Source organism: Lissotriton helveticus, chromosome 10, assembly GCF_964261635.1.
Source record: "Lissotriton helveticus chromosome 10, aLisHel1.1, whole genome shotgun sequence".
NCBI classification, from domain to species: Eukaryota; Metazoa; Chordata; class Amphibia; order Caudata; family Salamandridae; genus Lissotriton; species Lissotriton helveticus.
In genome coordinates, this window is record NC_136071.1 from 292,314,808 (window position 1) to 292,331,596 (window position 16,789).

The following is a 16,789-nucleotide window of genomic DNA, read 5'->3' on the forward strand; positions in this document are numbered from 1 at the left end:
TGAGCCGCTTTCCGGCTGGGCACAGCGTGCCATAATTTTCGTGGGCAATGCAAATAGCGTGCTGTCTACTGAGCGTCGCCGCTCTTTGTTGATAAAGTTCGTAGCAACCTTCACCTCGCTGGACAAGGCGCAGTCCAACATAAAGTGTGTGTTTAACCAGCGGGTTTTCCAAGGGGCCGGTTGAGGCAGGGGAAGCTCGGCCGGCCGTGGGTTTCAGCAGAATACTCCGAAAGGACAAGGTTCCGGGCGCAGACAGCAGGTCACTTCTGCAAACTACAATAACTTCTATCCAACCAGAGGTCAGTGTTTCTGTGGCCGTGAAGGCTTCCACAATAATTCCGGAGGTGGAAATTCTACCGGTAAGTGTTATCCCTTCGTCTTCGGTTCGTCTTGGGGGGGTGTTTAGCAGGTTTTCTTGACGCTTGGCGGGCGATAACATCAAACACCTGGGTCCTTCAAACCGTCCAAGGGTTACATATAGAGTTCTGCAGCCAACCTCAGTAAGAGATGCGTCCCCGGCCCATTTGTTTTTCGGCCTGAGACGCAAATCTGATCGACGAGGAGGCGGTGGCGCTTTTGCTCAAAGGGGCCATCTGCTGGTCAGTTCTGCATCGCAAGGGTTTCCTAAGCAATTTTTTTCTAGTGGACAAGACCGATGGAGGTCAGCGCCCTGTTATCAACCTGAAAGAGTTCAACGGTTGGGTGGTGTACCGCCACTTCAAGATGGAGGGGATCCATCTCTTGCAGGATGTTCTTTTGCCCTCAGATTGGATGGTGCAATTCAATCTAAAGGATGCATATTTGGTGGTTCAATTCACCCTCCCCATCGGCGCTTCCTGCAGTTACGTTGGAGGTCTCTGGTTTACGAGTTCACCATCCTTCCATTCCGTCTGTCCTCGGCCGGCAGTGGACGGGGCATTCGAATGATAGTCTACCTAGACGACATTCTCCTCATGGCTCAGTGACCCAGAGCCATGCGCGCCCAGCTTCTTCAAGCGGTCCATCCGTTCCAGTCTCTAGGTTTTGTTATAAACGAGGCAAAGTCGGTTCTCATTCCCTCTCAGAGGGTAGTTTTTCTGGGTTTCGTAGTGGACTAACGAGGCGTCCTTGAGCCTTCCATCTCGGAAGATGACCAAAATCCGCCACGAGCTACGCCAGACCATGGCCAGGTCGCACACGTCCCTGCGGCAGAGTGCCCGGTTGGTGGGACTCTTGTCCTCTTCCATCCAAGCGATCTTCCAGGGACCCCTGCATTGCGGGCGCTGCAGCGTTTAAAGGCGTACCACCTGCGTCAAGGACGATATTACGCGTAGGCTGTTCCGCTTACCTCGGAAGCGAGGGAGGAGATAGCGTGGTGGCTGACTCACATGGAGGCGTGGAATGGGCGAGTGATTTTCGGCTCCATTCCAGACCTCGTCATCGAGTCGGATGCCAGCAGGTCGGGCTGGGGCGCTCGGTGTGGGGAATTCTCCACCGGTGGCGTCTAGTCGTTAGACGAACAAGACCTGCACATCAATTGCCTGGAGCTCTTGGCGGGGTCGTTCGCTGTCTGTTGCTGGACCAAGCACAGAGCCCAGGCTTGTGTGCTCCTCAAGATAGACAATATGTCCGGGGTCTGCTATGTCAATCACCTGGGGGGCCATTGGTCCCGAGCTCTGGCAAATCTGGCAAAGGATTTCTAGGATTTTTGCTTGGCCAACCAGGTCTCGGTAATGGCAGAAAATCTCCCGGGTCAAGCCAATCAAGTGGCCGATTGGCACTCAAGGCATCTACACGACTCCAGTCGCTGGAAGTTAGACCCTCAAGTTTTTCAGGGGTTGGCGAGTCTTTGGGGTCACTTAACATCAGATTTCTTTGCGTCTCGACCATCAGGTACTGCGCTTCTTCAGTTGGAGGCCGGACCAACTGGCTACGGACGCTTTCCTTCAGGATTGGAGTCAGGAGATCGGGTATGCTTTTCCCCCGTTTTCAATGATCACAAGAGCGGCGGCCCAAATCTGTCGGCAGGGGGCGGAGGTGGGGATGGTGACTCATTTCTGGAGGTCTCAAGTCTGGTTTCCGGTTCTTTGGAACTTTCTTGGGATTCTCCAATCCGACTCCCCCGTTTTCCTCATCTTCTTTTGAATCCGGATCAGATGCTGCAGTACCTCACGGCTCAGGGTTCCCTCCAGCCAATGGCTTGGCGTCTTTACGGCAACGCTGGTCGCTCCCAGGCTTATCACAACCGGCTGAGCATTTTTTTGTCCAAATTGTGGGCTGACAGTACCACTAGATGTTACCGATCCTCTTGGGCGAGATGGTTTCGATGGTGTCTACGAAGGTACTTGGATACAGTGGCAGCAGACGTCGTTCACATCCTGAATTTTTTGGCGGAACTGATTGCCAATGGTCTGGCCTACCGTTCGGTTAACGCCATGAGATCCGCTATTTCGTCAATTTGGTTCTGAATTTGTTCCTTTCCTAGCCGCCGAATAAGTATTTGTCTCGGAAGGAGCTCTCGGCTAAGCTGGCCATGCTTCTGTGCCTCGTCTCCTTTAGGAGAGTTTTGGATGTCAGGGCCTTGGACGTGTTCGCTAGGGTTTTTATCCCCAGAGGGGGTTACCTTTACAATTGTGCATCGTACCAAGTAATTTTCCCGCACGGTTTCTTATCCAGCGTTTCCAGACGCACCCAAACTGTGTGTTGTGCGGTGCCTCAAGGCATATGAAGCCCTGACACAGGATTTTCGTCCTCTGGGCGAACGTCAATTACTTATTTCCATAAGGAAGCCTTCTAAAGCTGTCTCCCGCCCCCACTATAGCTAGGTGGGTGCGTTGGGTCATGCAGGAGGCGGGTATTGACACAAAGTTTGGAGCTCATTCAGCACGTGGAGCCATGGCCTCGAAGGCTTTCGCGTTGGGGACTCTGAGGAAGAGGTGTGGCGCCGCGGCTAGGGTGACTGACGCTGGAATCTGGGGATCACGGTTCGATTCCTGGCACCGGCGGCAGAGCGCTTTACAAATGTGGATTATTATTATTATTATCTGGAGGGCTTGATGCGAGCGGCGGATTGTTTCTCAGACTCCACCTTCAAAAGGTTTTATTTTAAACCGGTAATAGAGGTTGCACATTTGGTGGTGAGTAAGCTTTAAAGTAGCATAATCCGAAGCCTCCGGTCCAGCCATAGAATCGAAATTTGCCTAGCTAACGTAACGGTAAGTTTCAATTCGATTAAGGACTCGGAGGAGAGGATTATCCCACCCTAGGAATCTTTGGTGCCCCCTCTCCGCATGGTGGTAAGTCACTTATGGGACTACTGCTGGGCTTAGATGAAAATGTTCTGACTGTTACATCAGTTTCTACTCAGTGCCTTACGCTGTCCATTTATTGCTAGGAAAAGACGGGTCGAAACAGGACCAGGAAAGAGAATTGTGGCGTACTCTGTGGGAAGAAAAAAGAGGAGTTGGCGTGAGGAGAGGATTACGTGCTTTCACTGAACATGAAGAAAGGACTATTCCTTGAACTTTTCCCTATGGTTGACGGGAGTTGTTTGTTTTTGGTTCCAAAGTGTTTCTCTTTTGTCTGCTATGGAATATGTTATGGAATAAAGCTAAGAGAGAATTAGCATACTACTCGCCTCGGAGTCCTTAATAGAATTGAAACTTACCGTTACATTAGCGAGGCAAATTTCGATCACACTTTGTTGCATTTCCTTCTATAAATCAGTTCTTAGTTATGCTACTTTTATTCTACACCGTAAGCAGTCCTTTGTTACATTGTTCCTCAGCACAGACAAAGTCAATTATCATGCATTAAGGTGCCAAGTGGCATTGGTGTGTTCTACACACTGAACCAGCATTTGTGAATGCCTAGGTTTATATAAGCGGTCAAATTAGAGAGATATATATGTTTTCCAATGCTGGTCTTATCCAAGGTATTAGCGCTGAACATGCAGATCAACTCACGAACAGGAAGCGGCACTGGAATTTGGTTTCTAACTGTACAATAGCAGACTTAGGCAGGCACATAGAAGATAGAGATTTCAGGCAGATATTGAAACACAACATTTGCAGTCCATATCCTGACATTTGTGTTTTAGATTAAAAGTTCAAACAAACTATATAGAACCTGAACAAACACTGAGCACTAGAAATCCAATCACATCAAATTGTTAAGCAAACATATTTCCCCTGACCAACAAACACATCCTTAGAACTGAGGAGGTTAAAACCGGTACTTCAACAGAAAAGTGTGTTCCACTTGTTCATTATAATAAAGCAAATTAAGCTAACTCGTTAAAACATCAAATTACGAGACATTTCATTTTTAGAGCAAATAACTTTTGCAAAGCAAACAAGGATTGGGCTCAAAGCTATGTGCTTTAGGACACCCAGTAAGGGTATCTCACGGTTGCTCAGCCTCTTTTTTTTGTTTTAAACCTTTTTGTCAGTCTTGTTTCTTAGCTCATAGGTACATAAGGAAACTCATGTATTCCTCTTCACCTGCAAACAGATTTTTACAGAGCATCCATTTTAGAAGCATTCGAGAAGTAAACCCATTGTTTTGCCAGAAGACGCAAGTAGGTTTGAAAAGAGGTTTTTCCCGCTACCCAGTTAAAACGGATGTATATTATATACCCGGGTTTGATTTAAATATGGTGCCCCCTCAATCCTAACCTCCCAGTATCATGGGTGGTCATTATGGAGTGTTTGGGCCTACCCATACTGGACGTTTTGAGAATAGAATAATGAGGAAACAAGCAAATTCTTTAAGTACATCAGTTAAGGCCTTAATGTTGAGATTAACTAAGAAAATGGCTGTAGACAGGCTGCTAAATATCTGAGCAAGAGATATTTGCCATCTTCCACCAAATCACTCTCAAACTTGGCATTCCAAACAAGCAAATATCCTACAATCATTTAGACCCAACTGCCATGGTAAAACAGTGTTTTTGAAAGAAACCCTACTCTCCTTCTACCTCACCAACTAGTGACACTTTCTCACCTATCAATTTAGTACCTGAATATGAAAAATTGCAAAATGAACCCTACATGAAATACACGCAAAATGAACCCTACATGAAATACACATCACCCATAGATGCTCTCACAAAGGTAAGCTCAAACAGTGTTAACAAATACCAGCTTAAGGATTAAGGTCTACAGAAAATAGAGTATCTCCCTCGAGGAATACCACTTAGTAAGAAATAAAATGCAATCTGTTTTTTGTTTTTTTCGATCTACTGCCCAATTTCTACTCTTCAATCATGCTCATGTGCATACTGCACATTATGCTATACTAGTTATACTTTTTTTTTAAACAAATGGAATGGTTTAGATGCTGATCAATCAATTTCTGTAAGTGGATGCATATGTGTTAATTTGTGATTGCACTTTATTTGCCACATTAGACATCTCGCACTCAAGCTCTCTGCAATCCACGTCATATGAAAAACTCCTTGTCCATTACCTAGAGGTGGCTGCACAACGGACATGCATAGCAAGCACGCCAACGGTCTGCCAAAAATAAGCCTATCTGCACTTCAAGCAAGCCCGTCTGTGCCTCTGCCATGTGTAAGGCCAGAGATCCTGCCCGAACTACCTTTGAGGTAAGCTGCAAACGCATCCTTGAGCTATACTATGCCCCATTACGTTGCTTTGTGCCCATCCAGTCTCAATCTTCTTCACCAAATACTGGATATTTCTATTAGGAACTCCACACTCCATATAAAGTTTGGCCCGTCTGTAACAAATCAAGCTAACTGCCTCTGGCGATGATCACACAGATGAAATCAATATCCATGCACACTATCCCTTGATTAAGTGAAAACTCAATTATTTTATTTTGTTTGTTGATTAATGTCAGATCCCTGGCTAAACATGACAAAGCTTTCAGACAACTGTTAATTCTACAGCAAACCAGATATTGTAGTAGTAATCTAAGTATATAGAAGAATACTCTTTCCCTAATTTTGCCTAGACCATTACTCCTGGTTATGCTATTCGCTATGTCATTCGGCTCTCTAAAACTCTTAATTTTGACCCTTTTATGGACCAAGTAGGATCATTTGGTCTTTGCCGAATTCGAAGATACCCAAATTATTTTTAAGGTGAACGGCCTTTTTTTACGCAATGCAGACAGTGCTTAACTGGTTCATAATCTTTGGGTACATTGATAACAGGGAAATTCTCTAACTGATAAAACTAAAGTACCAGTCTTTGATAAAGTAGACGTCTGGTCCTTCTATTTGGTGGCCTACTTCTTTTGGCAATTATATTTTACACTTTATCCTCTTGGATAATCAAATCTCACTTCAGGCCCCTGAATAAAGTATCCAAAGGACTATGTTGTTCAGATATATCTTAAACCTTCGTATTTCGCCAAAGGGTGCAATTAAACAAAAAACAGAAAAAAATCAAATCACTATTGTTGAACAAGTCAAGGAGACATGACAATTGAATGCAAAAGATTAGTTAATTATTCAAGCATGATCTCTGTGGGCGCCTACAGCTAATGTCCTTTGACATGCAGAGTTGATCTTGGTAAAAGCAGAAATAAATGCAATATAATATTAGGGGTATCAAAGAACAAATGCCAATGTTGCTAAAAAATTGAAGTATACAAAAGTTGTTTAAAATACACAATTAGCCACTATAAGAGAGTTCAGGAAAACAATGAAAAAGGTGCTCTTCAGCAGTGCCCAAAAAGTATATTAAGGTTCCATGGTAGTGGTGTACCGTGTTAAAAGTATTTAGTTAAAAGTCTCTTAGACAACCCATCAATAATCCAAAGTGCTCGACATCAGTAATAAGGTTGTTTCACGGCCCTGTACTGGTAATAAATTCAGTTTGCACTCACTGTCAGCACCAAAGTACCATACCTTTTGCCATTTGTCTCATTTCAGTGGAATCGACTCATCATTTTGGGGTATTTTTCTATTCTAGCCTCTCCTTTAGAGTTCATATCTCATCTTGCTTCTTCATGTTTCTTTATGCTCCAGCTTCTTCCATCCACAAACGTCCAACTAATCCAAAATGCAGCAGCCCGCTTTATACTGGTAGAATCAAAATTTTCAAAGGCTACCCGCTGCTTCAGTCTCTAAACTGGCTTCCAAATTCAAAACATTTAAAAATCATTTTGTTTAGGCACTGTTCCCTTTTAAAACAAACTTATGTCTGTCATTTTTCTTTCTAGCATCCAAGCTGCACTCTTAGGTCCTCACATTCTACTTTGCAGATCATTCCCAGGTGTAAGAAATCTCGTGTGGGCTCGTCAAAGCGTTTTCCATTGCTCCTGCCAATACTTGGAAAAGCCTCCCCTTTACACTTTGCTCTCAACCAAATCGGTCCATGTCTCGCACATTAATGAAGACCTATTGATTTCAACTAGTTTCAACCCCTTTTAGTGCCAGGATACCTATGGGTACTTGGGCACTCTAAAAAAATAAATCTTACATATAGTACAGGGAATCAATAAGCTTATGTTACAGACCTTTAGAGTACTTTGGAAACCATAATTAAGGTATGTCTCAACCAGAAATATTTTTCACCTTAACAGTGTGCAATAGTTAACTTACATTTTGGAATAAAATACTGTTCCATTATTAACAGAGCCAGACCTGTGAAGGAATTTCTTTGCATTCATCTGGAATTTGTAAGCAGTGAAACTCATTCTATTCAGGAGCCAAGCCTCTACACTCAGAAATACTTATTCCAGGTGCAGTATTTGGATCCTGATGGAAGTAAGCAGGTTGGGTAGAGGTGGCAACCGTAGGTGCCGCTTATCTGATAGGAGTAGCTCCGCTAACGAGTAATATCTTGCTCCCCATATGGGTATTAGTCGACACGATTCTCTTCATCTCATTTATGACTTCTGGGATCAGGGGAAAGGGGGGAAAATCGAAGGCAAAGGGCCCTGATCAAGTTATAGAAAATGCATTCACCAAAGCCACAGTGGGATATGTATGCTAGCACAGTAGCAGCATTGCTTGTTCAATTTGTTGCAAATAAGTCAAATTTCCGCTTGCTCTAAAGAAGAAAATCTTGGTTAGGTGAGTCTGAGAAAGTTACCACTTGCGGCATTCCTTGTATGTACTGCTTAAAGCCTCTGCCCATACACTGTCTATTCTCAGAACATGTTCAGCTGTTAACTGAATATGGTGGTTGATGGCTCAAATCCACATCTTTTGAGCTTCTTTGGGACAGGGAAAGAGAGCAAGTGCATACTGTTTGTTTATGAAGTACATTGAGGTTTTGTCTGTGCGGCTCAATAAACAACTCAGTTTTATTCTTGGAAGCAAAGAGTGCAAACCTAGGGCGACGGCTCATCTCCAGAATACTGATACAAGGGAGAGTTTTGTCCATAGACTGCTTACTGCAAGCTCCCGTAAATGTGCTCCTCAGCTGTCTAGGGAGGCATCCATTGTCACCACAAAACAGGATTTTTTATGAAGGTTGATTAATCTTACTGCTATAGTAGTCTTGTGCTGGGGTCAGCAAGGTAAGCACGGCCTAATTTTTGGTGCTATGGAGAAGAGACCACCAAACAAACCTTGGCTTTGCATCTCTACTTGTATAACTCCTCTTGGAATGGTTACACACCCAGGCAGCAGTATGGTGTTAAATGAATACATGATGACATCCCTATAGGGACATATAGTCTCAAGGTGATCATCTTTTCGTTCTGCAGTTTCTGTATTAAGTTGGTTAAATTTGTTACTAGCTCTTTGAATGGGAAGGTTATGTCAATGTCAGTGTCCAAAAATCACCCCAAAGTATTGCATCTTTTTGTGGGATATTAACAGTGACTTGTCCTGGTTTAGTGCTAAAATAACTTTTTTAAAGTTGAAGAATAGCCTTCACAGAGTACTCGGTGACCTTGAACGATCTTCCCTCAACTCACCAGTCCTCAAGCTAGGATAAAACTTGTGACCCTTGTTTCCTTCGATGTTCTGGCGCTTCCAAAAAAAGTGAAGATTTTTAGAGCAGACTTGAGTGAGAAGGGAGAAACTTTTAATTGATACTGGCGGCCAAGCTCATTGAATCAGATATTTTCTGTGTTTGGAATGGATGTGGAATATGTAAATATGTGTCTAGGGTGGACATAAAATCTCCACACTCTAATAACTTAAGTATTTCTTGTGGCCTAACCATTCAAAAAGGTCTGCTTGTTGAGAAATCTGTTCCACCAACATCTAAAAATAGTCCTACATTAGCCAGATTTTTTCAATATCAGAAAGAAACTACTAAAGAAGTTAACATTTCTCTAATACTGAAACTAGTCTTTCTTTAACAATGTGGGAATCTCTGCTTGAAACATCTGTTGACGATAATGTGGTTTTTCTGGATGGTAACCTTGTAGAAGGCTTTTATACGAATTCCAATGTATGCTGCAGAATTATGAGGTCTAGAACCCATTGATACCAGGTTGTAAGCGGACACTGAATGAAGTAGGACAAGATCTTTCCACCAATAGGTGCTGCAGCTGCCAGAAAGCGGATGTATGACATTACAACGCATGCTTTTACCACGCATGCCTTTACAACGCGGTTTTTACAACGCAAACCTTTACAACGCATAGCGCTTTGGGGTGCTGGATAGTGAATAGTTTAATTTACTATTCCAACTCCAGTCCCCGTGGACACTAGGGAAGGTGTTGGATAGTAAATTAAACTTATTCCCTATCCTAGAGCGCCCCCAGCGCAATGCGTTGTAATGGTTTGCGTTGTAAAAGTTGCGTCGTAAAGGCACTGCGTGGTAAAAGTTGCGTTGTAAAGGATGTTTCCCCCAGAAAGCGGTCACTGCACCCTGGATGCATAGTGACTTTTTGCACGACTGATGACTCTTTGATAAACAGGCTGTAAAAAAGGAGCTACTGGTGGTGGTCTGTATTGCGAGACATATTGTGAACGATAGGTCTATTGCGAGGTTGGGATGGTTGGTATCTATACCCTATCAAGGAGATAAGTGTGACATTATTGCACTGATATTAAGGACCATATCAACCTATTTTTATGGACTGGGGTGCCTCATCATGAGGTTTACCAAATAAAGACTGTGTGCCTTATGCCATGTCCAGTATTGACTTTTTATCTTTGGTTGACAAGATGCTGCCATCAACCACTCTTGCTGTAGTAGTTCAGTTTTACCAGCCAAACGACAGAACCCAGTGGCTGCAAAGAACAAGTTACTTATCTACGATAACGCCTTATCTGGAAGAGACCATATCTAGCCGCAGATTCCTTACCTTTGAATCTTCAAAGGTGTCAGACTGAATCCAGACGATTTTTGCGTCAGCAGTACCCCTGAGTGTCAGTCGGTGCTGTTAGTCGGCTCCATGGAGCATCGTCCGCACTGGGAGTGACATCTGTGAACTATATAGGCGTCACCTCGGTGCTCCAACGTCAGTTACTTTTGACAACCATCCACACCAGATGAGTGGAGCCATGAATTGGCCATGAAAGGGCGAGATTAGAAAGGTTTGGAGGCTGCAGGTGCCAGGGGCTATCTGACCCATGGGGTCAGAGAGTACTGCACCCTTGTCCACTCAGAGGCTATGGAGCATGCGTGGCTCAGTGGCTGGGAAGGTATTGGCAAAGTTGGAAGCCCCTTTCATAGCATCAAAATAGCGAAATGCAGAACAGGGCTTACAGGAAGCAGCTGAGATGCCCAAGGTATTGGCTGTAGCCCAGTAGTCCTTCAAGCACTCCAGTGCAGTCTGCCTTGGCTCCGAAGAAACGGGTGCCATCGAAAGGCATGTCCATGAGAGAATCTTGGCCATCCCCCAAAAAGCAAGACGTTCTTTGTCAGGCATGGCGTCTGAGGGCCACTGTTGCTGAACCCGCTCTGCCCAGCGAGTCGGTCATGTCCAATCCACAGTGAACTATGCTGCGTTTCTCCTGCCTGGAACTGACGGAGAGAATGTGGCAGCACTTGCGCAACAGTGTCCCACAGCATGTGAGAGTAGCGCTCAATAAACATGCAGTGTTCACTGACCGTAATGCAAGGCTGGTGAAAGAAAACATTTCCTTTCCCAAACTGTACAGTCTCTTGGATTCCATGCCTGGGGAAGCGGCAGGGAACGCACCATGGGAAATGAAGGCTTGGACCACCAAGCTCTCTTGGGTAGGGTGTTGGGTGAGGAAATGTGGGGTTGGACCAGGTCCCCAGAAAGACGGTGTGGGCTTTGTTGAAAGGGAGTAGAGGTTCAGAGGAGGAGACTCCCGGTTTCAGCACCTTGGTCAAGATGTTGGTCTTGACTGACTGCCACTGTGTGCAACCGAAGGTAAAGGACCTCAGCCGACCCGCACCCTCAAAAAAGTTCAACAAAAGTTTGAAAAAATTCTGACAAAAGCGGACAGGGGGTAAGCTCTTCTCTCGGATAAGCGCTGGCTGTCGCGGAAAGAACCTATATCCGGACGCTGAGGTGGCGCTTATATAGGTGATGCAGACTCATCCCCAGCGCCATTCTAAGCTGACAGATGCCACCTACCGGCACGCAGGGGTACTGCTCAAGAAAAATCTTCCAGATCCAGTCTGACATATGAGAAATTCAAAAGGTAAATAATCTGCAGCTAGAAGATTATCAGATAGCCATGGGAGTATAAATGATGGTGGAAAATGTTCTTCCCCCCCTCCTGCAAAATAGCCTTGATCTCAGACCTTTTATTTACCGGTATCAAATCTAAATATGGTGCAACATCAGATTGCAATTTTAGGCAACTACGACAGAGAAATGTTAAGTTTTTAAAGCAACTTTAAAGGCGCAATCATTATCGAAAACCGCTTGCCGGTATTATACAGGCTTCTTCCTTCTCTGTTCAGTGGAACCTAACAGGTTGATTTTGGTGTGAAAGATATCCTTTGAGCACCTTGCATTACCACAGTCTGTTAAAGGTGCCCAATAAGGCACACATGCATCAACTGGGGCTTTATATTTTTATGCGAAGCTTTGGTATAACAGCTGATACTGTTGCTAGATTTTTCATTAACACCTTCCAACAACATATGATCTACAATTGGTATTGCTAAATGCATATTTCTGGTTGGCTCTATAAAATCATGCAGAAAAACTACGTATTTCAGCAGGGCTGGGAGGTAAGACCTTTTAGAAGCTCTTCAATCAGGCTACTGAAGCCACCAATATTCTAAGGGGAGAGTATGATGGAGCTGGAGTTTTATTCCCTTAAAGCGGAGCACTATAATTGTCCCATTCAGAACCAATGTCACTTGGAAAGAAAGAGTGGTAGCTCTTCTTGTTGGTCTTCAGTATAGGTATATTCAGGAAGTTCTGACTACTACACAAGATGCCGCTGGAGATTGTATAGGTGTAATTAATATGAGTGGAACACCCGAAGTTGTGTGCAGTGGTGTGCTGGGCTTGAAGTTCCACAGCTGGGAGTGTAGCTTGTGGTTGAATTATTGCCACTCTAGTTCCTGGTATGACAAAGAAGGCACTTTGGGCGAATTAAGTTCAGATTCTCTTTTATAGTGAAAGTGTGGTTGAGCCTCTAATAGCCATCATCAATTGTCTCTTGGTGTTTAACTTCGAGCTGAGGCAGCCAAATGCTGGCCCAAATAATCATTCTTTATCAGAGTCTTCAGAATCAAAAAGGTGTTGCAAAGAATTTGGTGACATCTTAGTAGGTTAAGTATAAAAAGAGTCGAAGTACCCCTTTCAGATATGAAAATGAATTGAGTGGTTTTGCTGGTGGGCTTAAGAGAGGATGTTTTTTTCCCTGCTGATTATGTAGTCAACAGTGGCGTCATCGATGGCATTGTTAATGCGGTCAGGAACTGTGGTACTGCCGTCGAGATAGTGTTTGAAGTTAGTCGTCGTATATATAGCATCATTGATAATGTTGTCGAAGTTGATGTTGTATTTGTTAGCACTTCACACGAGAAATAGAGGATTTTTCTGAGAGAAGTAGGCCAAGCCTCTTTAAAAAAAAAAAATTAAAAAAAAAGGGTGGGGGGCGGATATTAGGTAGTCCTGCCCCAGAGCAAATGTTGACCTTTTGCATTCTTGTAAGCGCTACCTTCCCAAACATTTGCTAAAAAAAGACATAGGCTCTGAAAGGACACTCCTATTCAAATTCTTGCATGGTGTGCCAAGCCAATAAAAATTGACCGCTCTAAGGAATTGACCACATTAAATATTTTTTTTTTCAAGTCATAAAACACGGAGAATGGAGCCCCAACAGACACTCAAAAGGAAGAGCTCCCCCTGTGTTCCTGGCACCAATTTCGCCACCTCTGAGGCCAGGGAACACAAGGTGCACGCCAGGAGTCACAGCTGTGACCCCTAGCGACCTTTACAAGAGTTCTATGGGGGACACCCTTTACACTTTACATGTAGTAGATATCTAAATGATGGTTGCCTTTCCGGGTGTTGGCTTTTAACTGATTAGTTGAAGTTTGGTTCTTCTTTTAATTATGTGAATCGGGTACTTAAAAGTATGTTAATGTCTTAAGGCTCTATTTTGAACTGCTATTCTGATGTTTCTGTTAGGACTCCCAGCTTGACAACTAAGATGATTCAAGCATGTGAATCTATGAAGGATCCAGTTATGGAGAAACAGAAACGACATACATATTCATTGCACTGAGCCACAATCCCACCCAGAGGGCAGATGCATTTTTCTTTTTTTTTTAAACTATGGAAAAAGGTTGGGTAGACAAACACGATCTGATCACCACAATTTTGTCATTTTTCTTTTTTTTTTTTAAAGGTTTTATATAGCGCTGGCTAGACCCGGAGGTATCAGAGCGCTTTACATGAGCATCAGATCATAGTTACAGGTTACATCGTTACAAAGGTTACACAGTTATTAGAGCATGGCAACATAGTTACTTGTAAGGTCAAGATAAACAATAAGCACAAATACATAAGGGGAAAAGCAGGCAAGGGGAAAGATTCAGGGGAGGAGGGAAGGAGCTGGGGAAGTAGACAGGTAATGAAGGCCGGAAAGGGGAGGGTGAAGGACACCGCATGGAAAGAGGAGGGGAAGGGCGGCGGGGACACAAACCGGTACACGTCAAAGCAACATCCAAAGTCCAGTAAGCTGTGATCCCAGGGGAAGTGGTATCACTTCCCTATCTCTGTTGCGGGAGGCTCCCTTTACGCAGTGGACTCTCCCAGCGGGTACGCTGAGACTCCAGAGTATAAATATTGGATCTTTCCCCAACAAGGGGAGAAGGAGTGCTTAGTCAAAGGGCACAAAGGATAGGGGGCTAGGCAGACTAGCAGGCAAGGTGAGAGATTCAGGGGGGAGTGGATAGGAGCTAGGGAGGTAGACAGACAGAAAGAATACTAAATGGGAATAGATTTAATTAAGGAGTTATTATATAGTTATTATAAGGGTTGTGCACTCCTAAGTGTTGAAAGTACCGAAATGTTTTAAGAAGCAACTAAGTATCACTAATGAAGGGGCCCGTTTTAGCAGATTGAAATGTCTTCCACTTTAAGTACTGGGATATCCATGAAAGTCAACAAATCGGTCAAAAACCAAGTCACTTGAGCCCTGCATCAAAGTATACATATTTATAGATACACCAATAGGATGTTATAAAATCTCTCAGGAAGGCTGCTGGAGAAAATAAGGCAATGGACCTGAAAGTTTAAAGGAGATAAAAAAATATACGCGACTGGTGGGAAATTTAAAACCAATTTAGAGCAGTAGCCTAAACTCAGAATACGGGAGCTACTTTCAAGTGGAGTAATGTTTTTCTGAGTTCTGTATATCTTGACTGATCCACATGCACACCTTGTGCTCATCTGGAGTGTTAGGCGTACATATTCTGTTAATACCTACACAAACTCATCTAATCTAAAACATAGCTGAAGATGTATTAACAAGTTTCCACCTGGCCTCCCTCAATACAATGCACAGTAAACTATATCAAAAACCACTAACAAACTCATCTAATCTAATCTAAAACATAGCTGAAGATATATTAGCAAGTTTCCACCTGGCCTCCCTCAATACAATGCACAGTAAACTATATCAAAAACCACTAACAGAGGCTTAAAACAAACTAGAGGTAAAAAAAAATGTTAGCATTGACTCAAGTAGCAATTGCATTAAATGATAAATTCAAATCGAAGTCGAATGTAAAAGTCACATCACGATAAATATCACTGATGTGCATAACCCACTAACTTGGAAAACACACTATTTGTTTACCACAAAATGTGTACCTGTGTGAAAAATTGACAGGAGGGCGCATTTTGCGCTACTCTAGAGCTAAATGACGGATTTGCAGGTCATGTAATTATGCATAACTTCGCCAAAATTTCACCTAGTTATGCTAAAGCAAATGACACAAATTTCACCCACTCCAATACTTATTAAAGGTTGCCTTTTGCTTTAACAAGATGGTGCAGCATTATTTGGAAAAACTTACCTATAGTAGGAATAGTAGTTACAATTTCACCAAGTTTAAGCTTGTACAAAATAGTTGTTTTTCCAGCAGCATCAAGACCAACCATAAGAATACGCATTTCTTTCTTGCCGAAGAGGCCCTTAAAAAGATTAGCAAACATATTCCCCATGGTGGAAATTTGATGTAGTCAACACAGAGATGAAACTAGAAAAGAAGAAAGCAAGACAGTTATTTTTTTGCTTCAGGCATTTGAAAACGGATACTAGCTTCTAATACTGCACACTTACAACAGATCTTTAATATTTACATAATTTGTAAGTACCAGATAAAAAGGTAAAAAATAAATAAATACAGTTTTGAACATTCAAAAGACAGTAAACAAGCAATTGTAAAGCCAATTAGTATTGCCTACACAAGGTATTGGCTGTCAATTATTTTTGCCATGTTGTACGGCAGCTGTGCAGCATGGCTGAAAGCTTAAAAAAGCGCTATGCCATTTAATAGCTGGAGGGCAGGGAGGAAAGAAGAGTGCGGGGTGTGGATGAGAAAAAAGTACTATGACGCAGCTAGCGGTTTCTGTGTCATAGCACTTTTGTAGGTCTCGCTGAGCCAGCGCATGCGCTGTTCTGCGAGACATTTAGTATTGGGGTTTTCAAAGTGCTACCTCAGAGGCTTTTGCTGGCCTCAAGCCTGCGGTCACGCCCGCGCGCAGCTGCCATCCGCCTCCCTTTCAGTGCGATCACTTTCACTTTTTCCTGCCACCACTCGCGTGCTTTTTAAACGAGTCCTAGGGCTGATCTCCAGAGCCAACAAAGTACATACACACATAAGCATATACTATTATCAATCAATCATAGACATTTATAGAGCGCTCTACTTACCTGGAGGGTCTCAAGGCGCTAGGGGGAGGGGGGTGCTGCTACTGCCCGAACAGCCAGGTCTTGAGCTTCTTCCTGAAGGCGAGGTGGTCTTGGGTCAGGCGCAGGTCGGTCGGGAGGGAGTTCCAGGTCTTGGCGGCCAGGTAGGAGAAGGACCTTCCTCCTGTTGTCGTTCTTCGGATGCGGGGGACGGCGGCGAGGGCGTGACTGGCTGATCGGAGGTGTCGTTTGGGATTGTAGAAGTTGATGCGGGTGTTGAGGTAGCTCGGGCCTTGATCGTGGAGGGCTTTGTGTGCGTGGGTGAGGAGGCGGAAGGTGATTCTCTTGTTGACCGGGAGCCAGTGCAGGTCTCTTAGGTGTCCGGAGATGTGGCTGTGTCGTGGGACGTCGAGGATGAGTCTGGCTGAGGCGTTCTGGATCCGTTGGAGTCTCTTCTGGAGTTTGGCTGTGGTTCCGGCGTAGAGGGAGTTGCCGTAGTCCAGACGGCTGGTGACGAGGGCCTGGGTGACCGTCTTCCTGGTCTCGGTGGGGATCCACCGGAAGATCTTC

The 16,789-nt window shown here is 44.0% G+C and overlaps 1 protein-coding gene across 1 annotated transcript in view; it reads right to left on the minus strand.

Moving 5' to 3' along the window:
• ARF1 (ARF GTPase 1) overlaps positions 1–16,789 on the minus strand; it is a 108,277-nt gene that overhangs the window by 47,759 nt on the left and 43,729 nt on the right. Inside the window, exon 2 of the mRNA XM_078665331.1 lies at positions 15,384–15,566. Coding sequence (XP_078521457.1) covers positions 15,384–15,531 — 148 coding nt within the window. The 5' untranslated portion in view covers positions 15,532–15,566. The remainder of the gene's footprint in view (positions 1–15,383; positions 15,567–16,789) is intronic.